This window comes from Pseudonaja textilis, chromosome 4 (assembly GCF_049901715.1).
Source record: "Pseudonaja textilis isolate UNSWEBS1 chromosome 4, rPseTex1.2, whole genome shotgun sequence".
NCBI lineage: Eukaryota > Metazoa > Chordata > Lepidosauria > Squamata > Elapidae > Pseudonaja > Pseudonaja textilis.
In genome coordinates this window covers 36,535,142-36,549,581 of record NC_141993.1, presented here as the reverse complement: position 1 = coordinate 36,549,581, position 14,440 = coordinate 36,535,142, and the positions used below count along the sequence as shown (strand labels likewise).

The window sequence follows — 14,440 nt, the reverse complement described above, 5'->3', positions numbered from 1 at the left end:
AAGGGAAATGTAGAGCAGAGCAGAGCAGAGCAGAGCAGAGCAGAATGGAACGGAATGGAACAGAACAGAACAGAATAGAACAGAACAGAACAGAACAGAACAGTATAGAATATTCTTTATTGGTCAAGTGTGATTGGACACACAAGAAATTTGTCTCTGGTGCATAAATTCTCAGTATACATACAAGCAACAAAGTGATAAATCATAAATCATAATTTATAATTATAAATCTATATATCATCTATCTATCTTCTATCTATCTAGCTCTATCACCTATTACTTATCATCTATACCTATCACCTATCCCTATCACCTCTGTGCAAAGGTCTCAAAGACCTTTGTGAATGCTGGTAAGCTGAGCTGCTTTTTAGCTCAGCTGAGGTGTGGCAATCCACTCTGCTGTGCGAATCAGTTGAGCTAAAAAACAAGGGAATATAGGAGAGGTGAAGGCAGGGGTGAGGGGGGTCAACCAGTATTTGGTGGCTCTCCAAACTAGTCAAAATTTCCACTACCAGTATGCCAGAACCAGTCAGAATTGGCTGAATACCATCTCTTTAAATAGTCTAATATACTCTGATGATTGGCAGGGTTACTGTTCTGTAAAGGGTGTACTTTCCTAGATATCTTCTTTAGTTTTTTTTCTACCAAAACACTAAAATGAAATATTTAAAAATAAAGTGGCTTCAAATGTTGTTATACCATAGCCTATGGCTGATTTCCTCCCTCCCCCTTAATTTAATTTCAAAGTGAATTCAGGACTGATAATCACAGTTAACCAGAATTAATGTGGAACATATTATGTTCTGAGAAAGTTCTGTGGTTTGTAACGATACAACCTTATTTGTTTTGAATTGTTAGGTAACAACTTACTTGATTTCCAAACATTAGAGCCTGTTTGATCCAGTGGTTAAGATACCAGGCTAAAGACAGAACTGTGAGTTCTAGTTCTACCTTAGACATGAAAGTCAGGTGGTGTGATGACCCGGGGCATGGCACAAAGACAACACAGTCAAATAAGCAAGAAGTGTCCCTTTAGTACCTCCAACTTTTCCTCCCAATGTCCAGGTTACCTTCATCTGGAGAAAAAACTCTCCCAAGAACATTATTTAAGTGGAGGAAATTCAGTCTGAAAACAAAGTACATATAAACTGTAAATAAAAATCCATATAAACCATGCTGCAATAATTAACTTGACAGGGCAGGAGAAGGAATTGCAGACTTAAAAGCCCAGCAAAACACACACAGTTGGGAAGTTGCCAGGAACCCAGATAAGTCTCAACAATACCAGATAATTCACAATTTGCTCCCAACAACTTGCTTCCCTTTTTAAACACTGTGTTCCCAGCTGCAGCTAAAGAAGGGAATCAGGGCCCTTTCCTCCCCCATAAGCCATGCAACTCATGTTTCTCCCTTCTCCATTACTCCCTGCGTGCCCTAGGATGAAGAGGGGTGGGCCTGAGTCTTCCTCCAAATTCCCTCTCCCTTGCTCTACCTCTCCCCTGCTCTGCCCAGCCAGCCTTTGCCTTCCTCAGTTTCTTCCACAGCCAACAGAGCCACACTCCCACTCCTTGTCAGCTCCTTGGCCTCTTCCTCTGAATCAGATTCTGACAGATTTTGGTGATTTTGGGCCAATCAATTGTTCTCATCCTACAGGACTCTTGTGAGAAAAATAGGAGGGGGAAAGTATACTAGCTATGTTCATCATTTGAGTTTTTTATAAAATTTATAAATTTATTTTAAAAATGGATTGATAAAAGGAACAAAGACCGAAATAAATATTTGATTTATGTTATTGGTACTGATTACTAATTTTTCATAGTCTGCTCTCTTAGACAAGATCAAATATGGGGAAAGATCAAATGATACACTTTTAAAAAACAAGTAATAAAAGTTCTATCTATGGGATTGTATACATATCCTTGTCAGCCTGAATAGGATATTTAAAACTGGGCAACAGTCACCCAGCTTAGTATGGGTTCCACTCAATTCCATATTTGCTGTGGTGATTTCCCATCTTGGAGGCACTTAAAACTTCTGGTGACTCTCATAGATCCCCGGAAGAGTCTACATTGAAAGATGCCTGAAGTATCATGTATAAAGCCTGTTTTGGGAACTCTGCAAATGAAGGTTCAGGGTCAGATTGCAATGAGGTACAAGGTTTCTGTGAAAAATTGTTAAACTCAGGCAGCATAGGCATTTGAGTGTTTAAACCAGAAACATAGTAATATAAGTATATGTTCATGAATAAACTTCCATATTTGTTGTGACTAGGGTTAGATCATATCCTAGGACCTCTGGTTTTATGAATGCTCAATTGCCAACAGCGAATGTTGGATCAGTCTATACAACAGTATTTGATCATGTTTGGTAAACTTTATTAGTTTACTGTATTTATTTATTCACTCATTTACTCACTTACTCACTCACTGAAGCCTTGTCTCTAAACTCTCAGACTAACTGAATAAGAATACTTATAGCCAGGAAGGCACACACCCAAAAATCCCACTTAAACCCAAAGAAGAATTTGCTGTTTTTCACCATGCATTGCTTCTAGAACCACAGCAGAGCTACTTCCTTTGTGTTGGATGTCTCATCAAAGCTATGCCCAATGAGACTCTGCTTTCATAATCAGATACTCTGTGGACTTTCTCAATACAATGTTTATGGGGGAGCAAATCTTGTTGCAGATACATTGAAAGAACAGTTTTAAGAAACTGATTGGGATGGTATTGGCTGATGGAGGGTCTTTCCTAGCTTGACATCTTTTTCGGTTTGTGACTCAGACTGACCACTTTATTTTGCTTAATAGCCAGGTGCTTTGATTCTCACAAAACATTTGTGCAAACTACCTTGGGTTCAATTTCTCTTCAAATTCCTGAGAGTGTTTAACTGGATTATAACCCTGATTTTGCTAGCAGCCAAAATACCTAATTCTATTGCTACTTCTGAGATAGGACAGGGATGGGGGCAGAATGTGCATTCCTCTGCCCCTTGGAGTGTATAATTCAATAAATCCTGTCAGGTTCTAATGCCTAAGCAGGGGTTACACGGAATGCAGCCTTGATGAGGTAAAAATGAAAATGATCTACTTAAGGTGAGTCTAGGAGAATCTTTGTAAATTCTCATGCATTTTCACAAAATAAATCTGAAAGTCCTTAAAATATTTTAAAAAATGGCTTGCAATACAGACTGGATTATTTTGGACTTTAAAGAGTGAAAACCAATTTCCCTGTTGAGCGCACTGAAGTAATGTCAGGAGTTTCTATTCTATGGTGCAGCTGAAGGAAAAATGTCCTCTTAAGATGTGGTTACTTCCAAACATGCCACAATTTTATAATCCTCTTTGATATGGAGAATGTTCCCATCTATGCATAGTAGTTAGGAGGATTTATGGTGTACAGCTGCATTTCATTTGATACCACCTCAAATCCATAGATTTTTGCCTGCTTTCTTCCTGGAAAATATCTCTTACCAAAAAAAAAGAGGAAATAGGATGACCAATCTGGGCTTCATTTTCAAGACTGTTTGCACAATAAACAGTATGGAGTATTAAGCAAGTGTAGAAATTAATAGATAAGGAAAATGCCACTTATATGCATCTATAATGTTGGCACAGTTTAACAAATATTGTTTGGCATCTTGAAGTATTTTCAAGATCACTTCCTTTTCATCTGAGCTGTTGAAAAAAAATGCAGATCAAGTTTCAGATTCTGCACTGTATATATTCACAGGTGATCCCTGCCACAGGATTACTGGCTTAAATTCTTCTGGAATCTTCCCACGAGATGGATCACACACTGATCTTTCTTTGGGTGCTGCTACTTTCAGCCACAGGTAATATGCTGGGTTCGATGTGGGCAAAGAGATACTTGGTACCAACAAAGGATAATATTTTTAGCTCAGGGTTGAAATGAAGGGTTTCTGGTGCTTACTGAGCTTGGTTGCTTTCTTGCAGATGCTTCATTACCCAAACCAGGCAACATCATCAGTGCTCAGAGAGTACCAAGCACTCCTGATTTTCTCCATATACAAGGCTGGAAATGAGCTAAATAATAATCAAGAACTGAAAAACAAACTATTTGAACTGCTCAATATTTTAATACAATGACTAGAATGTAGTTCTGCTGCAGTTTTCTTGGGAACATTGTGGGTATTTCCTTCAGAGATTTTTTTTCCCCTTCCTAATCTAGCTAAAAGCCATGGGATTAACAGGTAATCCCTATATCAGTTCTAGACTAGGTTCCTATTAAGTAGTCTCCAAAATCAGCAAAGGTCTCCTAAGTGGTGCTACTTTCTGGGACAGTTATGATTTATTGAAATCTATTTCACCAGTCAGACTATAAAATTTGTCGACTACAGGTTATGGGTAGACTAGATATTTAGCTAAGGTTAGTAATAATTAAAGCAGAACTTTGCTTACTTAGAAGTAACTAAACAGCAGAAATTGAATCAAGGCACTTGAATGGAATTAACTTGTGAATTTCGCTGAAAGCAGGACAAGACAGACCTGACTAACTTGTTTGTTTTGAATATTGTCTCAATTTTGTGATTCTATCAGCATGAGACACAGACTGCTCAATCCATCATATTTTCCCCAAAAGAACATTTCTGTGCAATATATCATCAGTATAAGATACAATCAGGGCAGCTTTTCCAGTTTTATGTAATGAAAAAGTCATTATAAGGCTAGGGGCTTTCCTAAGCTAGTAGCAGATTTAAGCACAGATTGTTGCAAGTATATTTATTGATTTCTGCACAGCTACATTCTGATTTCTTCTTACAACAGGTGATGGAATAAAAAATTTCTAACTAAAGATCAAGGAAACCAATGATTGATTCAGCCAATGTAGTACTAATTTCTCAGTCCAATGTTGATTAGACCTTCCTTCCTTCCTTCCTTCCTTCCTTCCTTCCTTCCTTCCTTCCTTCCTTCCTTCCTTCCTTCCTTCCTTCCTTCCTTCCTTCCTTCCTTCCATAAATGATAATTATAATGAAATATAATTTGATCTAAATTATTATCCTAAAAGGCCCACAAAGTCACAAACTTGAACATGATAGCAAAACTAGGAGCTAAGGTGTAGCTGGAATGGGATACGATGTTAAAAAAAAACATTGGTCAGCACTTGAAAGGTCTTCTTAACTTATGCCAGAAGATGCTGATAAGATGTCCCTCTGCCATACAAATAGCCAACATGTGAAATAAAAATGCATTTATGTTTAAATGCCACATTTTATCATGCCAGCCAGTCCTCATTGTAGCACTGTAAATACAATTTTTTCTATTTTTTTCTACAATTGCCCAATGTGAAGAATGCACCTCCATGCAGCTACTTGGGGCTGGATGAATGCACTTTGGGTGCCCATTCAATAGACCAGGTGAAATATGGTTAAGAATTGCTGTGTAAAGATAATGAAGCCAGGAATAAAAATCTCTTAGAATGATTTGGCCCCATTTTAGAATTGGTAATTAAAGTTAATTATGAGAAATTCTATATTCTTTTTATTTTACTCAAGATATATTGTAAGAATGATTAAATATATAAAAAAACAAATTGAGTTAATAGAACACAAATGGTATACATTTTAGAAATAGGTGTACTGCTTTTTCATGGTTATTTACCAATTCTGATTTTATTGTAAATTGAGATGCCATAAGCTTCTTTAACTCAGGATCCATCTAAATGTCTTTGAGTGAACATTCCAATCATTTCTAGCCAATCAGAATTATACTAGATAGGAGAAGTTTGTTTTACCTAAATTCTGTGTCATTCCTAACTGGAAGGACTCTTTCATTTATTATCATTCACAATAGGTTTACAGTCCTAATTGGAAAAACTCACTCATTTATTACTATTTGCAGGATAGGTTTATAATTCCTCCAACAATAGATGCTGATAAATTACAATAGTTATCACATGCAAAACATGATATCTATATTTATAGGATATAAAGTCAAAAAAATGATAATTAATTAATAGCCATTACCAAGATTCAAAGTGGATTGATACATGCCATATTTGGTATCAAATAAAGCTCACGTTATAATCAACCAAATGTTTAATTTGGAAATGTTCAGCTATCATTCTCAATATGTGAGTTTGAGAATTGTATTTACACAGTGAAGAAAGCAATAGTGTAAGGTTTCGTATATATATTTCTTGAATGAATATAATCATTTCTATATTTTCATAAAAGTTTATATTACAGGTACTGTGCCAGGGAGATCAGAAAGTGAACAGAAGTTGATTCCCATAGCTCAAATAAAGTAGATAGTTCTACATGTAGAAGTAAAGTAGATTAGTCTAAATTCCACACACATACACAGTCAGTCAATTTCATAGCTCCTACTAAATGCCATTTTGTTTTCCAGTTTAAAGGCTGGGTTGAATCAATTACTCATTGATCTGGGAAGAATATCTATGCAGTCAAGAGATTGACTTACAGTACACAAGTGATTAAGAATACCCAATATTTATTTCCCAATATTTATAAGCATCACTTAGATTTCCATTAATATTTTTTCAGATTATACGAGCCTCACTTTGGATTTTGGCTGGATGAAAATCAGAAGAATAAATAGCTAAATAAAGGACAGGAATTGCATAAAGGGAAAATGTTATGGTTGGATGACAGAAATGATAGGTTTATAATACTGGGACAAGAGCTCCAAAAATGTAGTAATGTTTTTACTTATATTAAATATTTTTCCCCAGCATCTACAGTATCTGGTAAGTGTTGTTCTTCTATTAATGGAATTGGTTCAATGCCACAATTTTTCTTTAAAGATATGAACCTTGTGAAGTAGGTATAGAAGAAAGGGACTGCGGCAGGATTTTGAAATTTGTAGCAATGTGTTTGCTATATTAAATAAGTTTTTTTTTCTTTTCTTTCTGCAGCATCTACAGTATCTGGTAAGTGTTGTTCTTCTACTAATGGAATTGATTCAATGCCACATTTTTTTCTTTAAAGATATGAACCTTGTGAAGTAGGTACAGAAGAAAGGACATTGCAAAATATATACACTTTTCATTATTTCCCCTTAGCATTGAGAAATATGACCAGATTAAATAGTTGGGAATGAATCATTCTCATTCAGATGCTGCCAGAATAAATGGGAAAACAATTGTTTCATATTAAACAGATTACGAAAATCAAATATTCAGTTCTTTTCCTCCTGCCTTCTACTTTCTAATTGCATCAGATTCATGAGCTTGTAACCCAGGCTAAAAAGGTTGCAAAATCAAGTGCTGGTTATATCAGCTACAATGGGGATATTTTAGTTTAGGATGAAGAAAGGGGAAAAAGGGAAGATTTAATAATATCTCCTCTGCATTTGTTGTCAATTATGGAATCGGCAACATACGTCCTAATCCATTATCTCCTTTGGTGCACAGAACCTGTACTTGGTGCACAGAACCTGTACTCCCACTTCTCTCCTGCCTGGGTTGATCCAGAGGTGGTATTCACCAGGTTCTGACCAGTTCTGGAGAACCGGTAGAGGGAATTTTGAGTAGTTCGGAGAACCGGCAAATACCACCTTTGACTGGCCTCACCCCCATTTATTCTCTGCCTCCCAAGTACCAGCTGATTGGCTAGGTCTTCTTTTGTTGCCCTGCACAGGAGAACAGAGCTGAAAATCAAGTTAGTGGGGTGGAGAGGGAATGGGATTTTGAGTAACCTTCCCCTAGGAGTGGGGTGGGTATGGAGATTTTACAATATCCTTCCCCTGCCATGCCCACCAAGCCATGCCCACAGAACTGGTAGTAAAATATTTTGAATCCCACCACTAGATTGATCATATGTACTTCTTCTTAAGTACATATGCAAATCTCTCACCTGAAATTTCCAGGAGAATAGTAAAGTAAAGATTGTTTGATTGTGTTTGCCATCAAGGAAGTGATGGCCCTGATCATCATCTAACAGAAGGGTTTTCTATAAGAGTCTTAGACTTCTTCTGTCCTTAACTTGATCAGCATTGTATTGTTCTATTTTTTTTTATAAAAAATGTATTTGACTATTAGTCAATAAAGTAAAGGTATTCACTGCACTGCAAGGAGTAAACATTTTAAAAGGTGTAGAAAATCTATTCTGTCTATTCTAATTCTCCTGGTGCAAGAGTTAGATTTTTCTCAAATAACCAAAAGCTGCACATCAAAAATTTTTATCTTATTTTCTCCATAAGCATAATTAATTACAAACCAGACATCTGAGTACAATGCATGGGGATGAATAATGTTGTATTTTCCCCCCCATGAGTTACGAAGATTCCACTTCAAATTTATTTTATTTATTTATTTTAGGTATATTATGGCAATCTTAAGATATCCGTAGTTCCCTGGGACCTAATAACAAAATCAGGTCTTGAAATACTTATGTAACATAAAAAAGGATGGAGCTAACCTCACTTCAGGAGGAGAATGTTTTATTAAGCATGTTCCATGGCTGAGAAGTCTCATGTCCCTAACAGACAGGATCCGAAGTATGCAATTTCTTCTAGATCTAATGCAACGAGCAGAAGAGCTGGTCCCTCGGATAACCAGTACTATGACATGAAGAACTTTAATGTTTAAAACTGAACATGGTTGAACTAGCAACCATGCAGCTCATGGAGCAGAGGTGTGATATGTGTGATTTTAGGAGCACACATAACTGCTCACCGCTGCTGCATTCTGCACCATCTGAAAATTCCAGATGCTCTTCAGGGGCAACCCCATGTAGAACTTGTTACAATAGAGCCCAATTTGGAAGTTACTGGGGTGAACGTGTCTGTGACTAAAGTTGCCTGGAAAATGTATTTGTGTAAGTCTTCAAAGCTTTCAGTTCTCTGCTGATGATAGACCAGCAAGGAGAGTTTTAGTGAAGAGAAATTTATGCTGCCCCTTTAATGGTTGACTTCCTAAAGGTCACAAACACACAAACACCATAAATATGATCAAACTAATCCAAAACACAATTTCCACCAAATTTGAGGTAACAGCAAAATAATTCATCTTTGTCTCCCCTCCCCTTTTTTTCACCTTCTTTTTAAAGGAGTAACCCCCATGCCAAGTGATCTTTTCTCGACAGGTAAGTAGATCATCTACGTACTATAATTCAGAAAAATTAGTTTTGACTAACCTTGGCCAACCTTGTAGAACAGTTTTTAGGACAATAATTTCCCATTAAGCAATTGACATGCAAATACCCACAAGGTATATATGAGCTTTATTTGCACATTTTTAATTCATTAGGCACTAAAGCAGAATGCCTTGAATTTCCTTGCTTCCAGACATTTTTATTTCCCCAGTCTTTTACTGTGCTGCCAATAGCATGAATTCTGTATTTCAAAATGGGAGACTCAAATATAGCCAATATTATAAGACATGCAAGATCTTTGATTAATACAATGATGCCTAATGCGTTGTCTTCATAGAAAATAAAACATGCCCAGGAAAAGGCAGACTTTTACTTCTTATAGCTGTGCGCTAATCATTTCATTTCATATAATAATTTTGGTCTATGTCAACTTTCTGCTTGTGCTGATTATCATGAGACCAAAGTGACCAAAATTGTAAGGCACAAGAAACAATAAGATTAAAAAAAATAAAAAATGTGATTAAAAAACTGTGTTTTTAGGAACAGCTTCAGAAGATAGTATAGCTGGTAGTTGTGTTTTTGCTAAGAGGTTTTAGATATGATATATTCCATTAAATATATACAGAAACCAAAGTATTAATCAATTAATATTAAATTCACAATTCTTAAAGTAAGCTAATGTATAAAGTTTCACGATAATATTTATAGAGTTGTACAATAGGTATTATATAATTTAATATATATGATGAAATATGACATTTTTATTGTTTTTGTTTTTTGTTTGTTTTTTATAGCGGTAGCTGAATGTGGCAGCACGTTTTCAGATGCTACAGGCTCATTTTTTGGCCCTTATTATCCTGGAGGCAATAGAAGTGAAAAGTGTGTCTGGAGAATTAACTCCCCTGAGCATCATCCAATAAGAATAACCCTTAATTATATAAAGTAAGCATTTTCATTTCAAATATCATTCAGTCATTTCAATCCTTGCCATTTTGTTGGCCTTCTTGCATGAAAGGGGAAACCAGAGTGTTTTTTCCCCAATGATGCTCTGTTTTCCAATCCATGATTACTATTGTGTACTTTTTCCTCTTCAGCTTAGACTGTGCTACTGAATATATTGCTGTCTATCAGGGAGAGCCAGAGAGGTCAACTCTACTTGGGAAAATATGTGAAGGAGAAAAGACACTTTTCTCGTATTCAGGCCAGCTGACCGTGGTACTATACAGACATTCCAATATAGAAGGTCAAGGCTTCATTGCATTTTATGATGTAGGAGGTAAGCAGTGGAATTCAATTTTTTTTACTACCGGTTCTGTGGGCATGGTGGGTGTGGCAGGTGATACTGTCAGAGGTGGTATTTGCTGGTTCTCTGAACTACTCAAAATTTCTGCTCCCGGTTCTCCAGAACTAGTCAGAACCTGCGGAATACCACCTCTGGTAAGCATGCTACTGATCCTGTTTAATGAAAGAAGGACTAGGGATGACATGATAGCAGTGTTCTGATATCTAACGGGTAAGCACAAGAACAGGGAGTCAACCTTTTCTCCAAAGCACTTGAAGCCAGGACAAGAAGCAAGAAGAATGGAAACTAATCAAGGAGAGAAGCAACCTAGAACTAAGGAAAAATTTCTTGACAGTGAGAACAATTATCTAGTGGAATGACTTGCATCTAGAAGTTGTGGATTCTCCAGCACTGGAGGCTTTTAAGAAGAGATTAGATAACAATTTGTCTGAAACAGTAAAGGCTTTCCTGCCTGAGCTGGAAGTTGGATTAGAAGACCTTCAAGGTCCTTTCCAACTCCACTATTCTGTTATTTTATTTTAATTTTATTTTTTAATTAAGAATAAACATAGTTATGAATACATGAAATGGGTACATATAAGAAAAATAAAAGAAACAATAGGACAGGGGCGGTAGGCACGTTGGTGCGCTTATGCACACTCCCTACAGACCTCTTAGGAAAGGCATGAGGTCAATAGTAGACAGTCTAAGGTTAAAGTTTTGGGGGTTGGGGAAGAAACCACAGAGTCAGGTAGAGTGTTCCAGACATTGACCACACTTGCTGCTATGTTTTCCTACCAAGGGGCATTTTTTGCTCACATTTTACTTTATTATACATGTCTGTCTTTCTCTGCCTAATCTCAGAAATCAGAACTCTAGCAATTTGTGATTTCAGATTTAGATTTGTTTTTCCTTTGAGATAAGCTTCAATCCAGGATTAAATCCCATGGAAAGAAATTACACAACAATCACCTTATCTCAGTTTGGGAAGGCTGATCATTTTTCAAAACTATAAATAGTCAAAGATGTTGCCAGAATTAATGCCATAATTAATTTTCAAATACAGAGTAATTTCTTTTCCACTTTTGCTTCCTTCCAGTTAGGACTTAGAAGAAGATTTGGGAAAGGGCATTTTAGCAATACTCCTTCCTCCCTTGATAGCATGTCATCAGGACTGTGCTATCTCTGAGGTCAGGAAGAGAAGGAAGTGTGCAAGCAACAAGAGAATATTCTGGCTTCTTCTACCGTACTTTTTGAACTCTCAAATATTGGCAAGGAAAAATAGACTTGTAGAACTTTCTAGAATAAGAACGTGCAGCCCTGAGCCTCCTTCAACCCCAGAGTTCTTAATCTATTCCATTGTGAACTTCTGGACATGTTAACCTCTTTGGCCTTCAGTTGAAGATGGTGCACAGAAAATTTCTTTCACAAAGGAGGTTATGTCACACATTTACTAGATGTATTTTGCAAGATGGGTTTAACAGTAACAATTTTGTGTTATTATTACTAAGAATATTAAAACAAATGGACCATTTGCAAAGTTCACACAGGCTGCTCTGAAAAATGTCCCCAGCTGTTTCAGCACAAATGTGTATGCCATATCACTTCATCTTATTGGTGAATCCAAAATAAATGTTGCATGTCTCTGTACAGCTTTCTGCTGGTTCAGTCTAATATATATTACCACCGGGACTTTTTAAAATACTTTGCATGGCCCAATACCACAAACAAAGCATTCAAAATTGGATCTGAAATCCAAAATTACTGTTATTTCTGAGAAGAATACTTGGGCTAATTAGTCCTTAAAACACACAAAACATAATTGCAGTTGAATGCTTTATTCGCCAACCCAGAAAATGCAACCTGAAACTGTAAGATAGTGGAACATAGCAATGACAAAGAGCATTCTCCCCTAATTTGTTTTCTGGTTTTATGAATGGCTGGATACACAACAGTAATTTTGTGAGATTGCTTATGAAACAATCTCTATCTGCAGATGCCTGCAGATATGCTGCAGAAACATAGAAAACTGATGGCAGAAAAAGACCTAGTGGAGTATGCCATTTGAGGAGGGGGGGGTTGTTGTTTGTTTGTTTGTTTTCTTTTTATTTGTGTATTTATTATTTTTTTAATTGTTATTTTTACCTTCATCAACATCAGCCTCATCTCTTCATTATGTAGAATCACATGTGTCTCATCAAAGGAATCTTATAAATCCCTAAACTGAAAGTGGCTTCCTTTGTTTCTTTATAAGCTTATAAAGCTCTTATTCCAAATGGACAGGAATATTTTCACAATTTATCTATGCTAATTCTGGCCATTTTGAAATTATTTTATTCAGTATAGTATAATGGTTCTGTCCTTTCGAGCTGTGTTTTTCACCTTGGCAACTTTTAAGTCCCAGAATTCCCTAGCCAGCATGCTGAAGTCCATATATTTTAAAGTTGGTAAGGTTGAGAACTGAGAAAACAACAAATTGGAAGGATCTTCTATGGCTATTGATAGAAAAGCAATTGAAAAACAGAGCAAACAACTGAGCTTTATTTACATATTTGTATCCCACCTTCATTATTTTTACAAATAACTCATAACTACTAAGGATATTGAGCAAAGACTAATAGATTATTTTTCTTATCAGAGGATTTCACAACTCCATTGCCAAGAGCTGACTTTACCAGTAAGTTTGTACTTTCAATCTATAATTTTTCCAAGAAGTTTCAAAATTATTGTTTGTAAATAATAAGTAAACTAAACTAAATAATCAATTAAATAATAAGTAATAGATTAACTATGGCAAAAGAAAGGAAGTGTAGTGCCATTTGAACACCATCAGTGATGACAAATTCACCATTAGTCAACTACAAAAGGCGGCTTTACTCAGAAGAGCTGATATCCTGCAACAGTATCAAACATCCACATCTGCCTATGCCAAGTCCTTGGAAAGGATTCAGAAGATGGACAAAAATGCCAAATTCAGGCTGACTGTGTGATGAATCATAAATTATCATTGTTTACTTTTTGTACAGGAATTAAGAACAATTTATACAATTCAAGAGGGTTATATTAAAATAGAACAGACGTTCAAGAATGACCCTTAGTCCAGAGACTTGAACAATATTACAGAACTTTGAGCTCTATAGATAGTTTATCTTGCTTCTGAGAACTTCAGCCCCATTCCATTTGGAGAAATCCATGTTAGGAAAGCCTGCCATTTTACTTAAAGTGTAAATGAGTTTTAACTGCCAATTATTCAGATGCACATTATTGTGCGGATACGTGTACTGAAATGGCTATTTCAGGACCACTCCTTCATTAGTCCCAAAACAAAATCACATATGGAAAATGTCAGGCATTGGATTTCTCTTATTTTGTGGGAATGTTCTAAATTGGGAAATGTAAGTTAACATATTTCTGCCTATTTTATTCTTCTCTCTTTCCTTCCATTCTGACTTCACACTGACCCTCATGATGTTTTTGAGAAAATTCAGTTCGCTATCACATTTTAGTTGCAATCATACCATATTTTAATGACTTGTTATAATAGTATTGACAATTAATACAAATGATATCATTTACATATAATTTTATTTAATTTTATTTTCTAAATAGCTCATCCTGAAGAAACAAGTGGTAAGTTCCATAACCCGCTTTTCATGTCTTAAAATTAATTATGCTACTACTCTGTATAAATGATACTTTTTGTTATTTAAATAGCTGGTAAAAACACCCTCATAGAATAAATATTTTTTTTGCAGGAAAAAGTCTTCCTCTCCTCAAAATCAGAAACAGTTAGTTGGATATTAAACACAGAATGTTAATGCAATATTCAGTAATCAGAAAGTATTTTTCCCTTTCACAATAATAATAGCACTTAGACTTATATACTACTCCTTAGTGCTTTACAGCACTCTCTGGGAGGTTTACAAAGTCATCATTATTTACATATTGGTCCCCAAAATCTGGATCTTCATTTTACTGAAGGATGGAAGGCTAAGTCTTCATTTTACTTTTCTTTATTGTTTGTTGGATATGAATTACATTTCGTTTTCTTATTATGTGAAGGTTTGGCTGGATTTGAAGGGG

At 35.9% G+C, this 14,440-nt stretch overlaps 1 protein-coding gene across 1 annotated transcript in view; it reads left to right on the top strand.

The window, feature by feature from the left end:
- The first annotated feature begins 3,718 nt into the window (after positions 1–3,718).
- Positions 3,719–14,440, top strand: part of DMBT1 (deleted in malignant brain tumors 1) — a 101,356-nt gene continuing 90,634 nt past the window's right edge. The window contains exons 1-7 of the mRNA XM_087932481.1: positions 3,719–3,834; positions 6,897–6,911; positions 9,031–9,066; positions 9,870–10,017; positions 10,170–10,351; positions 12,996–13,034; positions 13,967–13,987. Coding sequence (XP_087788607.1) covers positions 3,786–3,834; positions 6,897–6,911; positions 9,031–9,066; positions 9,870–10,017; positions 10,170–10,351; positions 12,996–13,034; positions 13,967–13,987 — 490 coding nt within the window. The 5' untranslated portion in view covers positions 3,719–3,785. The remainder of the gene's footprint in view (positions 3,835–6,896; positions 6,912–9,030; positions 9,067–9,869; positions 10,018–10,169; positions 10,352–12,995; positions 13,035–13,966; positions 13,988–14,440) is intronic.